The sequence below is a fragment of the Daucus carota genome, chromosome 1 (genome assembly GCF_001625215.2).
Source record: "Daucus carota subsp. sativus chromosome 1, DH1 v3.0, whole genome shotgun sequence".
Classification (NCBI taxonomy): Eukaryota; Viridiplantae; Streptophyta; class Magnoliopsida; order Apiales; family Apiaceae; genus Daucus; species Daucus carota.
In genome coordinates, this window is record NC_030381.2 from 27,235,157 (window position 1) to 27,252,879 (window position 17,723).

Genomic DNA, 17,723 nt, shown 5'->3' on the forward strand with positions numbered 1-17,723 from the left:
GAAAAAGCTGCTTTTCAGTTTTTGCAGAATGCTGTTATTGATTTCATTATAAAACCTCACCAAAAACATTATTTTTTTTAATATTATAACTCAAAATAAGTAATATCAAAAAATTATCAAACAGTTATCTAATTTCTACAACAGCACTTATTTTACCAGCATTTTTTCTGACAGCACAACAATTTTTAACAGCACTCCAAACTGACCCTTAATCTCTCTCTCAGATTCTGCGAGAAGGTTGTTTCAGGGCATTTATCATCACATAAGATCATCAATTCTTTTTTTTTTTGACAAAAGATTATCAATTCTTAAACACACTTTTTCTGTTTGGCTAATTGGCTTGAATACCGCTTCTTTCTGATTTCAAATAGCGTCTAACCTCTCGAAATAAATACTCTTCAAAATTAAAAATTATTATATTTATAAAAAGAATTCCAAATTGGAATCATTATTAAAATTTAGTAATTCTATAATAAGAACTAATATAATTCTTAGAGAATTTCAGTTTTAAATATCTCTCTCAACTTTTGTATAAAATGATATTTTCAACTATACATGTTCTGTGTATACATTGTATAGAGATGATTTTTTTTCAATTCCGACTTGTGCAGCTTTTTCATTGATTGACTTTCACATGTATTATCCTTATGTTATTTTCAATTTATCTTTATAATATATTTTATGTTATATTTACGATTAGTTAAATTAATTCTTTCCAATATATGTTTGTTGTTTTCACCCCAAAAGTGTTAATACACGTGAATGTAGTATATCACTTAAAAATAATATGTATAATGAGTTTAATACGTAGAAAACTAATTATACTAATTTTAATTAGAAATACATACCTTTTTATTGTAATAATTTCTCTAAAATAATAACTTTTTCCGGTCCAAGAATGATTATACAAATCTAAAAATTTTATTCAAAATAAAAAAATCTAGAAAAATATTATAAACTATATTTTATAAGAGTCTTCAAATGCGTGCAAACAGTAAATACATATAAACAAATTTTACTTAATGTCTTAAATATCCACTTTAGCCCATCATTATTGTCAATCTGCTCTTATAAATCTATAAGAGTTTAGAGAAATTATTCTTATAACTTTTTATATAAACCCAGTTATTTCAACAGGTTTAGATATCAATTTTAAATATTCATTTGACATGACCACTTAATTTGATAATACAATTAGCAGGATTCAACTTGTGGCAATTAGATAGCTACACGTCAAACATTCAACGCCAAGACTGCTACGTTAAAAATAAAAAATTAGCAAAATTTGTATGCTTGGATAACAACACACTACAATGTTATTATTTTATTGGGCTGTATAAATTAAAAGAAAATTTTGACATGAGAGAAATATGTATTCAATGAAATCCAATCTATCATTCGGCAGGACCATTTTTGTATCTAACGATATAATGTGTCATAATAAACAAACCAAGCAAATCTAACATCTTCGGCGTTGATATAAACGATATAAACTTAAACAAACTTCACAAATGACATAGCTGAAGACTGGGTAATCCATGTAATGTTTTCTGAAAATCATAGAAATGAATCCTTCTCAAGTAGTTTCACCACGTCTTGCTGGTTGTTCAATTTGGCCACATCGATCGGGGATTTACCGTCCAAATTTTGGAGAGTGCTGAAAGGAATAATAGGTGAGTTCGATCAGAATATATACCAAAAAAAACTGAAACAATGTGTTAACTGGATAATCAGGCTTACACAGCAGCTCCGTTGTCCAGCAGAAGAGATACACATTCCTTCCTGCCGTAACCAGCTGCATAATGAAGAGCAGTGTTCTTGTTCTTATCAAGAGCATCCACCTTTGCTCCAGCCTCCAGAAGGACCTGAGCACATTTTACCTGAAATGTGACAAGCCACCATCTGCTTAGCACCAACATGTTGTGGCACAATATGCTGTGCGCTAAATGATTTACGTAACAAGTTATGAAATAAACAGAGCAAAGACGCTCCTTAATATGGGCTATGTGGCTTTCATATAGTAATAAAAAAACAAAAACAGTGATGTTCTTAGGACTCGAACAGAAGGGGACATTTGCCAGCACACATATTCAAAAAAAAAGTGCATGCTAATCAAGCTGGTTGCTAGTTAGTTAGCACAGCCATGTTTTCTCCGATTCCAGTAATTTATGAATACTTTGATCATAGAATGTTAGGACTTATACAGGATATAAATCACTTTAACCCTTTGTAAAATAAACAGAGGAAAGACACTAGTTAATATAGAATACGTGGCTTCAAAATAAAGTCTGTGATCGTTCTTCAGCAATAATTAAGAACAGAAGGGGTTGTTTGCCAGCATACATATTCCAATAAGAACATGCCAAATGAAACTGATTGCAATTTGGTCGGCACAACAATGTTTTCTCTTCTGAGTCCATGATCTCGATCTCCCTCCCCCCCCCCCCCCCCCCTCCTCTCGCTCCCTCCCTCCCTCCCACTCCCTCGCTCTCTCTCCCCCCCCCCTCCCCCTCGCGCTCCCCCCGCTCTCTCTTGCCCCCCCCCCCTCCCCGCCCTCTCTCTCCCTCCCTCCGTCTCCCCCTCTCAGCACAATACGATAATGAGAACTCAGACTACAATGGTAACATATATTAATTGATCGTATACAATTAGTTTTAGATCTTCTGTGCCAAAGATTTTACTCCCTCCGTCTCATTGGATTGTTAACATTTTCTAGAGAAGGTTTGGCACGTTACAAGACTCCTATATAGTATAGCTTCATTGATTATATTAACTTTTTCTTTCTTCTGAATAAAAATTCGATGTTCAAACTTTTATTCAGAAAAAGAAAAATTCAGAGATAAGTTATTGGAACTGTATTTTATGTACGTCTTAAAATGTGTGTCAAGCAATGTAAAAAAAGTGTTAACAATCCAAAGAGACAGAGGGAGTAATAATAATCTAAGCAACACTAGAAATTTTAATATATATCTCAAATATTTGTCTGATGAGTTATAATAAGAGATGCCAGAGAGTAGTGGGTCAAAATCTAATAGAGATTAAGAAAACCATCTAAAATTTATGCATCTCCAATCTTACTTTCCGTCTATTCTAAATCCTGATTTCCCTTATTCTATTTCAAATTGATCATACACTTTAGTATGAAATATACACTCGAGCTCTGACATTTAGGTTTTTGTTTATTAGAATTACTGATTTCATTTTCCTAATTTGTCAAGAAAATTCAGCGGCTAAAAGCTGTTTCCAGGATAGTCGTTCTAAAGCTTTTTAGGTGAATACTAGAAAAGAAAATGGTAGATGAATCGCAGATGATTCCTTGACTTGACTACATGTCCACACAAACCTGCAAATACTTAATAAAAAAGAACTGTACAACAACATAGGAACTCTTCAAGAGTTAAAGAATTTGAATCAAAGCAATAAGGTTAAATTGGTTCTTTTGCGAACATAAATGAGCTACAAACTACAAAGTGCGAAACAGAGAATTCAAAAGGCAGCCAATCAGATGTTACCATTATTAAATGAACAAGATACGTAGCATGTTGCAGTGAACGGAAAGATTAGTATGGGGCAAAGATGATTTGAAACATGAACACTTTGCAAGCTTGGCTAAACAAACCCACAGGTTTTAAAACTTAAGTTATTGAATGCACTTAGAGCTGCATAGCATCAGACTACAGAATACATGGAGCATCAGATAAGTTGGTAAGGATACTGTCCAATCCAATAATAAGAAAAGTCTAAAAAAGAAAAAACAGTTAATATAGCATAAAATTCCCTTTTTTGAAGTACCGTCGATCATACCTCGCCATATCCACATGCAAAATGCAAAGCCGTCCTTCCTTCTGAATCTTCTTCATCCTTATCACCACCAGAGGCTAGTGCCTTCTTCAAACCCTAATATGTATGGAGTATATAAATGTCACTCAAGCTAATAAGATTAAATCAGCAAGTATTATATGGCATTCTATGGTAATTGTTTAACATTACATCCACCAAACTGACAAAAGACAAGTCCTGCATCTAAAGCTATGATCCAGTATTACTTATCATACAAATCACTGGTCAATACAAAATATCACGTCGTGAAATTTGGTTGCGAATAACCAAAATAAATATGATTCTATGCTAATTACTGATCATATACTTATTAGTCTTATTTGAATTTGAACAAGAGTCTCAATTCCCATGGAAAATACATTTAAAAGTAATGATCCATCCTTATTTTAAGATGAAAAGAGATGACAATTTCTTTAAATATAATGGACTTGCTGAGAAAACAATTAACACGCTTCAGAAAAAATTTCTTTAAACAAATTCCATAAGCAAAAGAGACTTGGCAACGTAAAACTTTAGCACAATTCAGATACCCGTGACTTCTTTTGAACTCGGCAAGAAACAAGAACTGTTAACTGACAAAAACTTTTATGCATCTAGTTATGGTCACAAAAATATAGCATCAAATGTTGTGAAATTTTTGTTATTTCTGCAACTATCATTTCAAGTTTAGTTAAGTGCATATTCAATCTAAAAGACATGTAACTATGTAGGGTACTAGAAAGCACCAAATAAGAGAAATGCAGAACATAATTACCTCCACATCACCAACGCTAGCAGTGTTGTGAACAATAGATTCATCCTCATTTCCTACTTCATCAGAATCATCTACTCCAGAAATTTCAGCAGAAGTAGCAGCATCTCCAGGAACAGCAACACCCATAGCTTCACCCAACTTCTTGAGAACATCTGGGTCATTCCAGTACCTGAAAAAAGGCAATAGCTAAGATTAGAAGAGTTTTGAAAATATGTGAAGGAGCAACTTGTTTACATTATTGGATTATCCATTATTTGATGTAAAAATGTAATGGTGGCTGCACTTTACCTACTATAGCATTTTGGTTGCTAAATTTTCAAATCCACAATTAGTGGCCAAACTATGCTTTTATCTTTCCAAAAAGTGGTTAAAGGCCACTTTTCTGAATAATAGAGTATCTAGCCACCACTTTTTGGCGATTAGCCACCTTGTTAAGAGACAAAAAGTAATATATGACCACCAAGTTGTAATTCCGAAAATCCGGCCACTAGAATGCTACAGTAGGCAAGTCTCAGCCAATACTTCGCAATTTACTCCTTATTTAATGATAGGTTATATTACTTATTCCTCTTCAGTCAGACTATTGTGGGGCTTATTCTGTATCAATTTATACTTCCTGTTGGTGTTGGATGATCACTTCCTAATGTTTAATTACCATGTATTCAATTTGCCCTCAAATCATGATCCAGATATTTATTTTTGCTCTACAAAGCTAGAAACTTCTTGGGGATATTGATTGTTCCGCCCGCAGTTCAATCATCCGTGATTTTCACTGTTTCACCACTAAAAGTTCTTCTCCTACATCTACATCATACTTTGACATGAACATGACAATGTACGATGATAACATCAAACTACAGTATACTATTGTCCAAAACATGTCACTATTACCTAGTAAAACAAGGCCTAAGCATGTCAATGGGAAGTACAAGTAAATTAATTCTCCCTCCATCCCAAAGTAAATGAGCTGGTTGACTTTGGACACACAACTTAAAGTGCATTGACCGCTTAGTTCTGTAATATTTTTTTGTAAATAAATGTAAATAAAAAAATATTTACAAAAAAATAAAATTAAACCAAGTTAAGTAACTATGCGGTCAATACACCTTAAATTGTCTGACCAAAATCAACGAACTCATCTAATTTGCGATGGAGGGAGTATATAACTAATACAAACTGGCAACAGTTAGAGGTCATCCATAAGCAAAATATCCTTAGCCTCACACATTTAACAATCTAATACCTGATTACAAGGAGTTATCTATAAAATATGACCAATGGTCTGGAGAACTAGTGCACTAAATATGGTGTTTCCTTATAGAAAACCAACTTCTACATCTCACTTTTAGCACCATTAAAATGGGAAAGGCATAAAAAATCATCCATCAAATAAACATACATACATATATTGGTTGATAGTTATGAAAAAAGAACTTTCATGACCTCATCATTACAGCTGGACCTCCAGTTTCTATTTCATCTAAAATAGGTTTCAATGAGGGATCTTCTTTGACACGCGCAATTCGTTCTTCAAGTTGGTCTTTCTGTGCTGGATTAGCTAAGCTCTCAAGCATTTGTGACATAGATGGATCCTGGTATATAACAAAATTAACTTGCCATTCAGTTATTCTAAATCCTCATTCATGTAATTAACATGACATAAGAACTATAAATACCTCCATCAAAGCACTACCAAGTCGTTCAGCCATTGACACAAATTGAGGGTTTTTCATAACTTCTTGCATGCTAGTATAGTACTGCTGGGGATCAAACTGTGGAATTTCATCACCGGCTACCGGACCCTTTAATGTCTTTTCAAGCTGTGCGGCCATCTGGGTAAATGAAGGGTCACTAGCTATTTGTTCTGCCAATTCCCTGACACTTGGGTCCTAATCATTAGATCATAAGAAACTTGGTCAGAAGAACAAAATAGTACAGCAAATACATTTGTTTACATTAAATATTGAAAGTCAGAAGTTCATCTCAAGTCTCATAAAGTAAGCATCCGGATGGTCTTACATACATATAACAGCCAAATTTTCATAATCAAAGAATATAATCAGTTAAATGACATCTTTTCTGCATTACAGCCTCACAGGCTTACATACGAATCACTACATGACCGATTCTATCATTGAAGGAAGCATGATTAAAAATTTATACAAAACTCATGGTACGAATAAAATAAAATTGTAGTAATACATTGAGTAAGCCAGCCATGTTTGAGAAGTCAAATGGATTTCCGGGAAACCCAGCTCCTGGAGCAGCTGTTGCTCTACTTTGCCCTGACTGACTCTCTGTGGAGCTCGATTCAGAGGTCTTGACGGTTGAGCCAGTCTTTTCCTCTAATATACATAAAATTAAAGGCCAGATCTTTAGAAGCAGAAAATGGTACATTGAGAATTAAACCAAGACCATACACTCATAATCACATAGGAATTCAACATTACAAAATAAAATTACAATATACACTACGAAAACTCTAAAGAAATTGTGGAATGAACTGGGTTCCTTTCTATTTACTAGTATACTTGCACCGAAAGAATACATATGATCACAAAAGAACCAAACATTACAAGATAAAATAACAATTACACTATCAAAGGACTCAAAGTCGTTGTCTTGTGTTATAATTATTCACTCAAACTGGGAAATTCTATCGTAGAATCTATCAATATACTTATACAAACCAACACGAATATCTTAATACATACGAATTAAGAAAACACTACACAAACACGGTAAAATAATGAGTAAAAAGAGTACCTTTAGGTGCGGATGCATCTTTATCGACGACCTAAAACACAACACAAATTAAAGAAGATGAATCAGTAATTAACTAATTAAAATAAAAAATTTAATAATTCAATAATCAGTGATTGCAAAACCCTATGAATAGATCAAGCAAGAACTAATATGTACATGTATATATGCATATCTGTAGAATTGATTTCTGAATGATCGAGAGAGAGAGAGGGTGGGAGGGAGAGGGAGAGGGAGAGAGAGATACCGGAGACATGACGAGTAAGATCGGAGATTGACGAGAGAGGGGAGTTTAGTTATGTGATAAAAGAGAGAGTTTAAAGTGGGGGCAAGTCAATCTTCAACATCTCATCGCTCTCGTTCCTTGAATTTTTAAGGCCGAAGATTGGGCCGCTTATTATCGATTTTGCTTCTCAGAGAAATAATAACATAAATTTTCAAAAGGAATATACCAGCATAATTAAGATCATGAGTCGGGTCGGGTCGGGTATTTTTTGCCAGGATCCATCCTCAGTAAATTACAGGAACGATCACAAAGCTGTATAAATCATCGCATATATCGGATTATTAACGCAAATCAAAACATTTAACCCAAAAAACTTTTTCAAAATTAATTTTTTTGATTAAACCTCTATTTCAATCCGCTAACTAGCAAATATCAATTTTAACGGATTTCAGTGGTTAAATTTTTTAATTTTATTTAAAAACTCTAACTTCCAAATAAAACCTATATTTTGGGACAAATGTAAAGAGCTCACCACACATTCTAATGCAGGACGAGTCACGAGGCTAAACGGTATAAATTTGGTTGACATCGGAGTTAGAAATCGGGGTCCTGTTGTATATTTTGAGACATTTTGGGGGTGTTTGACTTCTAGATTTATAATTTAGAAGCACTTATTTATACCGTTTGTGTAAAAAATCAAGAAGCATTTATAAAAAGGTAGGAATGTTATCTTTTGTTTCAAGACTTCTACTTATTTCTCAAATACTTTAATCATTTATAAGTATTAACTTGTTTCTCACTTCTACTCCACTTCTTTCCTTTAAGCAAGAAGCACTTATTTTAAACTGACAAACGCCTCTTTGTCATGTCGCCTTGTCCTGATGATTATTAGTTACTACACATTAATCTGATTGTAATATAATTTTGGTTGATATCAGAGTAAATTGGGGTCCTTCTCCTCTGCTCTAATGTAGTCATTCATGAACTTTTGTGCCGCTGCATTGTGACTATATTTGTTTTCACTACCATAATCGTAGTCGGTTCTAAAAGATGAAAACTACAAAATCAAAATTGTTCAACAATGTCATTTTGTCGCAGCTCCTTTTCCTCTGCAGTGCTGCTAGTTTTGGTTAAGAAAGGATAGGTACTGGTTGTTTCCTTGTCAGCCACACCTAAATTCTGGTAGTTACCTGTCAACTAGTATCATGTGCAGATGTATACAGCTCAATTCCAACTTTGAAAATTGCATACACCACCTTAGTCTCACTGGAATCAAATCAAAAGATTTGGCTTTTCTTGCTTTTTCTATATACTTCGCAACATAGCTACATAAAAGTTATCCAATTCATCTTATCCAATTCATCTCAAAACTGCAAAACCACGATATTTTTGGAACACCCTACAACAGTATATCAAAAATTCATGTACTAGCTATTGAGCAATTGCAGAACTATAATGCATAATCTACAAGTGAGGTAAAGGGTATATTATTATTATTGTTATCATTTTTAACACTTGCACGACGAAACTGAATGGATATTCTTTCACCACAAAGCTTCAAGCCTGGGTTTATTGGCTGATTGAAACCACAAAGTATTTACATGAGACAGTATACTGAATGAAAAAGATGAAGAAAAGTGACCCAGCAAACATAGTATATACAGAAGAAAGCCATGTAATCATCAGCACCATACTTGATTTCATTTTTTTTCATCAATTAGGGAGCTAAGATGTTTTAGTTGGCTCTACTGAAGCCTTGCAGATAGGGCACCAGTTCTTCAGTTGCAACCACTGTTTTAAGCATCCAATATGATAGCCATGTTCACAACCAATCTTCCCGACTTCGTCTCCTGTCATATACTCTTCCTACAGTAACAGGTTGAAAGGAAAATTTTGGATGAGATCTGTAGTAAGACGCGGAAGTCCAAATATGCTATGGAACTCAGGAAACTGAAAAAATGCTATAATGTGATGCCTACATAGGATGCATCATTTCACTCTACATCACTTTTATATGATGCAATATTGCAATGTAAACATATATATAATAGACATTAGCTTTCAAATTCTTCAAGTTAATTTGGTGCATAAAGGTAAAGCAGCATGATGTTCCTTACAATGAACATACCATCTGCATCTCGGCTTACAGAAGTATTAAAAAACAAACAAAGGCCCCCGAGTTTTAGTTTAAAGTTTAAACAATGGCTTCTGACTAAAAGAAATCATCACCCCGTTAAATGTTATGTGTTCCTTATACAAATGCAAAGGCTGATTAACTGTATTGCCTGAGTTCATTTATAGCAAAAACATTAAGATGAGCCCACATACAAATTGCAAGGTTGTAGTAAGGACCCTGTATCGCTAATCATGCAAAGAGAACAGGGGGAGGAAACCAAAACCCAAAGTCATGAGTAAATATATGGGGGAAACAACTAAAGATTAAGATTGGTTTCGTAAGTAGTTGACCTGACAAATACTGCACTTAGTGTCTTCTGCTTTGACGCTGCTTGCTGCTTCCTCTTCCTCTTCTTCTGTAGATATACGCTGATAGGTACTTACTATAACACTTTTCAATAATGCTTCTTCTGAGAGTGCTGTGCTAACATTACCCATCTTCTCCTCCAGAGCTAGTAATTCCTGTATCAAAAAGCAAAGGTAATCAATTTTACATTGCATCCTAACTATATTTTGACTGCTTGAAATTCAAATTAAAAGTATTAAATGAGAAACAGGCATGCACAAGTTTTTAACAACAGGTTCTCAGTACGACAGATGATTATTAATTTGCAGAGTTATGCTCACACAAATAGAACAAACCTCATACGACATATTCTCAATATCCAGTCTCATGTCTCTGTGCCGGTCATAAAAGCCAAGGCCACCAATGAATAAATTTGTTTCCAAAGCAAGTAATTGCTGTAGAAAGCGAAAAGAAACCAAGATGAACAATACTGAATATTAAGGAGTATATAAACGATTAAAGATTGAATACCTCATATGTGAGTTCTTCATCTTGTTCAATCCTTTCTAGAGCTAATAGCACCTGCACAAAATTATTGATTATAGGTATTAAGCAAAGCGCAAAGCAAGAATTAAAGTACTGGCAAAATACTTGACCTAATTCATTTGTACTTCGTTGGTTCATTCATAATTTCACGTTATTGCATCCTCCTATATCCCATTTTAAACTAACGTTTTGTTTTAGAATAATCCTGAGGAATTACCTCGGCAATACCATCCATGTTATATGGTCGTGAGCCATCACTGTTCACCAAACTATCAATGCCAAGATCTGTCGATGTCATGGTTGTCATATGGTCAGCATAATTAGCACCATTAGGATGACTGTGGATACTTGACCTACCTGAGAAAGCTTCTTCATGTAATGAATTTGCATTAACAGGAATATTTCTTTCTGACTGTGGCATATCAGAGGATTCAGCAGATGGCAGAGTGCTTCCATTCATCTGATTTCTAATGTTAATGTTAGTTAGTCTCCGAGGCCGCACTGATGTAACACTGTTTTCCCTGCTAGGCCAATTTCTGATTCTTCTGGAATCTGGAAAAGTGAATTCATTGGTGGAGATAGAGATAGGTCCGTTGTCCGAAGGTTGTCCACTCGTCTTCTTCTTCCCTGCACCAGAGTAGCTACTTTCTCCTTCAGAATTTTTCTTCACGATTTCCCTCCTCTTGCTATTGTTTGATTCTGACAATGAACAACCTGGGCGAAGGGCGTCTGATATCGACGTGCGTAGCTTCCTCAATCCATGACGACTACTTGTATCAGATCCCCTCAGCCTTTGGCCATTGGTCTCGGATGAAGAACTGGAGGAGCTAACTAGAGCCTCTTGATTGGCCAGCCCAGGTCTTTTGCCGTAAGTATACTGGTTTCTGGCTTTTGATATCATAGTAGAGCTCCCCACTTTAACAGATGCAACTTTCCCAGACTCAACTTGTATCGGTTCTAACTGAAATCTTCTTGTGTTATCTTTTGGTGCAACAATAAATTCCTCAATATCACCCTGAGTACTGCTACTTTCTGATGTTTCTGTTTCTAGTTTCGAAGGCAACTTCCTGCGAGAATCTGGATATCTAATTTTTGCTTTGCTTACAACAGCGGGAGTACTAGAAGAACTTCCACCTGTTTCCTTACCAGTTGCCAAACGAGTAGAAGGCCTCCAAGATTTAGACTTACTAGTGCTTCCAATTTGGGCAGCTTTGGTGTAATTAAGCCTGCCACTGCATCCAAGTCTATTGCAGAATTGAGCTTCTCTATCCTTGTTGTCAGCTGCATCCGCCAAAACCAGGCTGGAAGTTTTCTTAGGTACACAAAGTCCACCAACAGTCCTTTTTCCAGAAAATCTATCCATATATGGTGTCTGCTCCCTATATTTCTGTTACCACAATAATGTCACCCGGGTCAAAAATTTTAGTTTTCATTTAAGCTATGCACGTGTTCATTATAATTCATAGAACTTCACCGACACCATCCTCCATACCAGAATTTTAAAATGAAAAGAATTGCACAACTCTTAAACGCGTGTATTTGCAAGTATGAAGATGATTTTGAATGAATGAAGTAGCAAGTGTATATGGATTATGTTAACATTAGTTTCAACCACAAGGTAAAGTAAAAAAGGACTAGGAATTTTTGCATAACCATTATTGAAGAACACAATTTGTTAAATCCAGAACCGTTTCTTAAACAGTCAAACTAAGTCGGAAAATCCACCTTTAACTTAAAAGAAGCTCAAAAACTGACAACAAACTGAATCACGAACAAGTATGGTAAAGGAAAACACCATAAGTGAGATATGAGATACAAGTGAAATAACCATCACTTAAAATGCATCAGTGGCTAAATTGCATACAAACAACCGCAAATTCAAATTAAAAATGCCCTATTCAAAAATTGGTCTTACATTTTATGAAAAAAGCGTTTAATCTTCCTGATTAAAAGGTAAGACACAAATGAACCTTCCTCATCCACCTCAGTGCCTGAGATGGATCACCTCCATATCGAAACAACCAAAATTATAACCTACAATCTTAAACACCAATATCAGAAAACTTCCGAGCAGTAATTCACATACAACAATTATTATGAATCCAATACAAGTACTTCACATCAGTATCTGCATATAAATATATCATCCATACCTAAGGCTTGATCAATCACATAAGACACCTCACAAACCCCAAAATCCAAAACACACACACCCACACATAAACAATCCTGAAAATCACCATAAAACATATCTTATATTCCACAAAACAAAAATTGAAGAAATCACAATCCTAACTATACACACATATATACATACACAAAAATCATCAAAACCAATCACATATAAAAAAAAAAAAAAAACACAAAACCCAACTTGAATAATCACCAGCAGATCATACAAAGCTATTGATCATCACTTTTCTTCAATCCGAAAAGGCATAAAAAGAAGCTAACCAGAACTAACAAAGGGTATTTTATTTTAAAGCATAAGTTACTTTTTAATAAAGAAAGTCTCTTTTTCTCCGCAAATTAAGCCCTTAAAAACAAGAACACCATCCCCCTCCCTTCATTTACAACCAAACGGAATACCCTGTATTGATTACAAGCTATACATACAAAAAGCACAAACATATGATCATAATTCATATACATGCATACTGTGTGTGTGTTTGGGTGGAGATTGAGAGGAAAGAAAGGGAACCCACATGAAACAATGGAAGCTTTTGAGGGAAGGGGCATGAAATTTTGTCTTTAGTTTTTGTTTGTGTGTTTTGTTGATCAAATTTGAGGGAGACAGGGAGAGATGAGAGAGAGAAGGTAGTGGTGAAGTGTTTTGTTTTAGGAATTCTATAAAGGGGCTACAAAGCCGTCCTGCCAATAAAATATTGGCTTCATTATCAGCCGTTTGATCATCTCTTGATTTTGATTGTTGCTATTCATTTATGCGTCTGACTGCTGACTCTTGCGTCAGGTCGCTAGGCTATGAAACGGATAATTGGAATATTGATATATCTGTAATTATCGAATTGAATACGGGTAATATCTGTTTTATTTCAGAAATAGATAATATTTGTTTTTTCTCGGATATGAAGATATTTCATACTGAAGTCGGATTTTTTTATGACCCTACCGTATTGATGATGGGCCTATGGCTCTATCCACATATTAGCTGTTAGCGGATTGAATTAAATATCTTAGCTGGCGGATTGAATTAACTGTTTCTCGTAAAACAAAACTGTTTGGTAAATAGCTGATTGATTAGTTTTTTCTGGGGAAATCTACAAAACTACCTACCTTTTCTTTAATTATTTACAAAAATACTACCTTCCAGAATTCTTTTTAAAAATACCTTTTCATAAAATCTTTTTTTCAAAAATACTGTTGCAACTTTTGCAACCTCATCTGCAACTCCAGGCGGCGCCAGCCGTGTTGCAACCTCTTTTGCAACTTCATATGCAACCAAATTCCTGATTTCAAGTTCCAGTTTTCGAATGTCGTTTTCGACCTCATTTTCGGAATCGATATATATATATATATATATATATATATATATATCGATTCCGAAAATGAGGTCGAAAACGACATTCGAAAACTGGAACTTGAAATCAGGATTTGTAATTGCATATATGGTTGCATATGGTTGTATTCAGTTGCATATGGTTGCATTCAGTTGATTCTATTGTAATCTAACGGCCCCGCCAGGGGCACACCATACATCTGTTGTTACTTACAGTTTTCAGTTGCATTTAGTTGCAACTGAGGTTGCAAATGAAGTTGCAAAAGTTGCAACTGCAGTTGCAACTTTTGCAACTGCAGTTGCAACCTCAGTTGCAACTTTTGCAACTTACAGTTTTCAGTTGAACTAGTTGCAATTGCAGTTGCAACTGTTGCAACTTTCCATTTTTATTTGCAACTTTTGCAACCTCATTTCCTTTTTTATTTGCAACTTTTGCAACCTCATTTGCAACTTTTACGGCTGCGCCGCCCAAGGTTGCAAATGAGGTTGCAAAAGTTGCAAATCGTATTTTTGAAAAAAAAATTTTATGAAAAGGTATTTTTAAAAATAATGAAAAAGATGGTAGTATTTTTAAAAAAATAATTTTACAGATGGGTATTTTTAAAAAGATCCCTTTTTTCTGACACAAACCAAAACCTCTAACCTAAAAAACTCCCCAAAATAGCTTTTTGAAAATTAACTCTTTGGAACCAAACCTTTATTTCAATCCGCTAAACTACCGAACACTAATTTGAGTGAATTTCAACGGTCAAACCTCTAAATACTCTCAACTTTCAATCAGGACGACGATTTTAGAATAATTTCTCTTACGACTTAGCTCAAATGATATTTTTATATATGTACAAAGTATTTGTACAATTATATAAAATTTGTATAAATGTATTATTTAATATATATACACACACTACAAGTTAATATAATAAATTTTTAATTATAATAATTATATATTACATAGGGAGGGATCAGCGAGGAATCAAATATCGGGGTAACTTAGAAATTTTTCATCTCAGTCGTAAAACACATATTTTAGTATAACTGTAAACATTTTACTACCCTAATGTAATTGTATATACGCACCCACTTTGTGCAGAGACATGCGGCCACTTATACTTTTTTATTCTGGGTTAATATTTCATATTAGTAATATATTTTATTTATATTTTGATATCATATTTTTTATAATTCATATTTTTAATTTTTGGGTGTGTTCTTAAATTACACTACCTGTATTTAAATATTTCAAAAACTATACTAAACATATTTAAAAGTTATTATACATATCTGTTTAAAAATGGTATCCATTTATTCTTATCTTTCATTTTTCAAAAATTTATGTTCTGTATCTTACATAATTTTAAGCGTTTATTTAAAAATAATATTTATAAAATAAAAAAAATATATTCTGTATTTAAAAGATTACAACATATTTATAATAACAAAACTTTAAAAAATTAAATATATAACTAATAAAAAATAGAACATGCGAGAAAAAATATAAAACAAAATATTTACACAAATAAAAATACAGGACAAGCTAAAAGAGAAAAACAATCAAAAACAAAAAAGAAAATTATATATAAATTAAGATACAAAACATGTGAGGAACTGTTAGGGGTGAGCAAAACCGAACCGGAACCGAAAAACCGGACCGAACCGTGTAAATTCGGTTCGGTTCGGTCCTAATTTTCTGAAAGTTCGGTCCATTCGGTCCGGACCGAATAGACCGAAATAAAGTTCGGTCCGGTCCGGTCCGTAAAAAATTATTTCGGTCCGGACCGAATAGACCGAATTGTCCAAAATATATATAATTTTAATTTATATTTATATTATATATGTATCTTATATGTTATAATTATAATATCTAGTTTGTAAATTTAGTTATATGTATCTTTAATGAATTGGGGGTGATTAATTAATATGAAAATTTTAAAATAAATCATGAATTTTAGTTAAAAAATATTATATTTTTTTATTTTTAAAATAATTTCGGTTCCTTCGGTCCGGACCGGACCGAACCGAATTATTTCGGTTCGGTCCGGTTCGGTCCATTATAAAACTTCGGTCCGGTTCGGTCCGAAAAAAATCTAAACTTCGGTTCTCGGTCTATTCGGTTCGGTCCGGTTTTGGACCGAACCGACCGAATGCTCACCCCTAGGAACTGTAGTATAATAAAAACACAGGACATGCTAAAAATGAAAAAGAACAAATACATCAAAAAAAAAATACAGAACAATGTATTTATCGTATTCTATATTTTTTATTATTCAATTCCTTTTTTTTAATAAGATTATAATATTTTTATTTAGTAGGTTTCTACACAACTTGTTGTAGATATATACAGAACTTCATTAGGTTTGAAAACAGCATGTTTCTTCCTATATTCACACCGTGTCTTTTTTTAAGTATTTGAGATTTACCAGGTTACTAATTTTATGGATCCTTAAGGAGAAGGCCCATATTATATAATTTAAATATCATATATGTATATAATTTCGGATTCAAATTTCACGAATTCGGATACGGATAATATCCGCTTTATTTCAGATGCGGATGATATCCACTTTTTCTGGGACACGAATCTGAATTTTTCAGACGGATATTTAATTTTTTGATTTTTTGACAGCTCTAATGTCTGCCTCTATCAATATTACTCTGGCCCATTATATTTGGGTTTGGTTTATTAATTGTTGATGAAAGAAAATTTATAGAATTAAATTGGACAGAGGGAGTATTTAAAATATATGAGGCGTATTCAATTAGGATTTTGATGAATTATTTTTAGTGTATGAATCTCAATGGATTGTATCTGATTTTGATTTTATTCGAACTCTTGATAAAATGTTGTAAAGTTGATATAATTTTTTTAGTATTGAAGTACAATACTTCAAAATCTTATTAATTTTTGATGGGTTTCCAACGCTTAAAATACACTGAATAATCCCATAAATTTTATCATTTTATCAAGTTTTAAAAAAATTCATCAGAATTTGAATACCATCATATTTTAATGGATTTTAAACAATCTAAATTGAATAATATCGAATTTTTAAACATAATTTAGAATCCTAATTGAATACCACCAGTCCACCAGATTTTGTACCATAATTTAAAATCCCAATTGAATACCCTAAAATTTTGATACATTTTTTTAAATCCGAATTGAATACCCTCGGATTTCATGAATAAAAAAAACTTTTAAAATCCGAATACACGCCTTATAATTATAAAATATTTATTTGAATAAAAATATAACTCATAAAATTTATATTTATGAAAACAAGTTTCAGAGAAGACATTATATAATGAATTGATTTTCAGTCCCATAATAGAAGATACTCAAGTAGATCATCATATAAAACGCCAGATAATCAAACAAGACATGTTTGTATATTAACAATACTAAATCGCATCGACAATTTCGAGATTGTTTGTTTGTTTCATAATTTTGTACTTGATCGAATTTGTAAAAAAGCTTGTATTTAGATTATAAATATCAGTATTGTGATATTTATTCTTTCACAAGTTCATCAATTACAATAAGAAAATTTACAAAGAAGATCATCAAGTTCATGCCACGTTGATTTGAAAAATAAAGCCAAAATAAAGATTTGTGGAC

The 17,723-nt window shown here is 33.3% G+C and overlaps 2 protein-coding genes across 6 annotated transcripts; both read right to left on the reverse strand.

Annotated features, from left to right (window-relative positions):
• Positions 1-1,306: 1,306 nt before the first annotated feature.
• LOC108204947 (ankyrin repeat domain-containing protein 2A) lies at positions 1,307-7,869 on the reverse strand. Its single transcript, XM_017374648.2, has 9 exons — positions 7,605-7,869; positions 7,361-7,391; positions 6,797-6,939; positions 6,271-6,483; positions 6,038-6,186; positions 4,595-4,763; positions 3,805-3,897; positions 1,741-1,880; positions 1,307-1,657 (listed from the first exon to the last, which is right to left on the reverse strand). Exons 1-9 carry the CDS (start codon positions 7,611-7,613, stop codon positions 1,558-1,560), a joined length of 1,047 nt encoding a protein of 348 aa, XP_017230137.1. The 5' UTR covers positions 7,614-7,869; the 3' UTR covers positions 1,307-1,557.
• A 1,185-nt stretch (positions 7,870-9,054) lies between these two features.
• On the reverse strand, positions 9,055-13,451 carry LOC108205105 (probable E3 ubiquitin-protein ligase RHG1A). Of its 5 annotated transcripts, none has more exons than XM_017374901.2 (8): positions 13,296-13,451; positions 12,506-12,624; positions 10,948-11,977; positions 10,808-10,875; positions 10,576-10,626; positions 10,401-10,499; positions 10,050-10,220; positions 9,055-9,449 (listed from the first exon to the last, which is right to left on the reverse strand). In XM_017374901.2, the coding sequence occupies exons 3-8, from the start codon at positions 11,951-11,953 to the stop codon at positions 9,309-9,311; spliced, it is 1,536 nt and encodes a 511-aa protein (XP_017230390.1). In that variant the 5' UTR covers positions 11,954-11,977; positions 12,506-12,624; positions 13,296-13,451; the 3' UTR covers positions 9,055-9,308. The 5 variants fall into 5 exon arrangements, with proteins under 5 accessions (XP_017230390.1, XP_063950554.1, XP_017230385.1 ...); XM_064094484.1 differs by adding an exon at positions 12,744-12,819 and having other exon boundaries at positions 10,808-11,977; positions 13,296-13,435; XM_017374896.2 differs by having other exon boundaries at positions 10,808-11,977.
• Positions 13,452-17,723: the final 4,272 nt, after the last annotated feature.

What these genes read in the sequence shown, in the direction of transcription:
- LOC108204947 (XM_017374648.2), bottom strand. An exon ending in AGATGCATCCGCACCTAAAG is followed by an intron (nt 6,940 to 7,360) that starts GTACTCTTTTTA and finishes TATGTATATTAG; the next exon opens with AGGAAAAGACTGGCTCAACC. An exon ending in ACATGGCTGGCTTACTCAAT is followed by an intron (nt 6,484 to 6,796) that starts GTATTACTACAA and finishes TCTAATGATTAG; the next exon opens with GACCCAAGTGTCAGGGAATT.
- LOC108205105 (XM_017374896.2), bottom strand. Translation starts at nt 11,953, where the DNA reads ATGGATAGATTTTCTGGAAAAAGGACTGTTGGTGGACTTTGTGTACCT. An exon ending in ACATGGATGGTATTGCCGAG is followed by an intron (nt 10,627 to 10,807) that starts GTAATTCCTCAG and finishes AATTTTGTGCAG; the next exon opens with GTGCTATTAGCTCTAGAAAG. An exon ending in TTGAGAATATGTCGTATGAG is followed by an intron (nt 10,221 to 10,400) that starts GTTTGTTCTATT and finishes TTTTTGATACAG; the next exon opens with GAATTACTAGCTCTGGAGGA.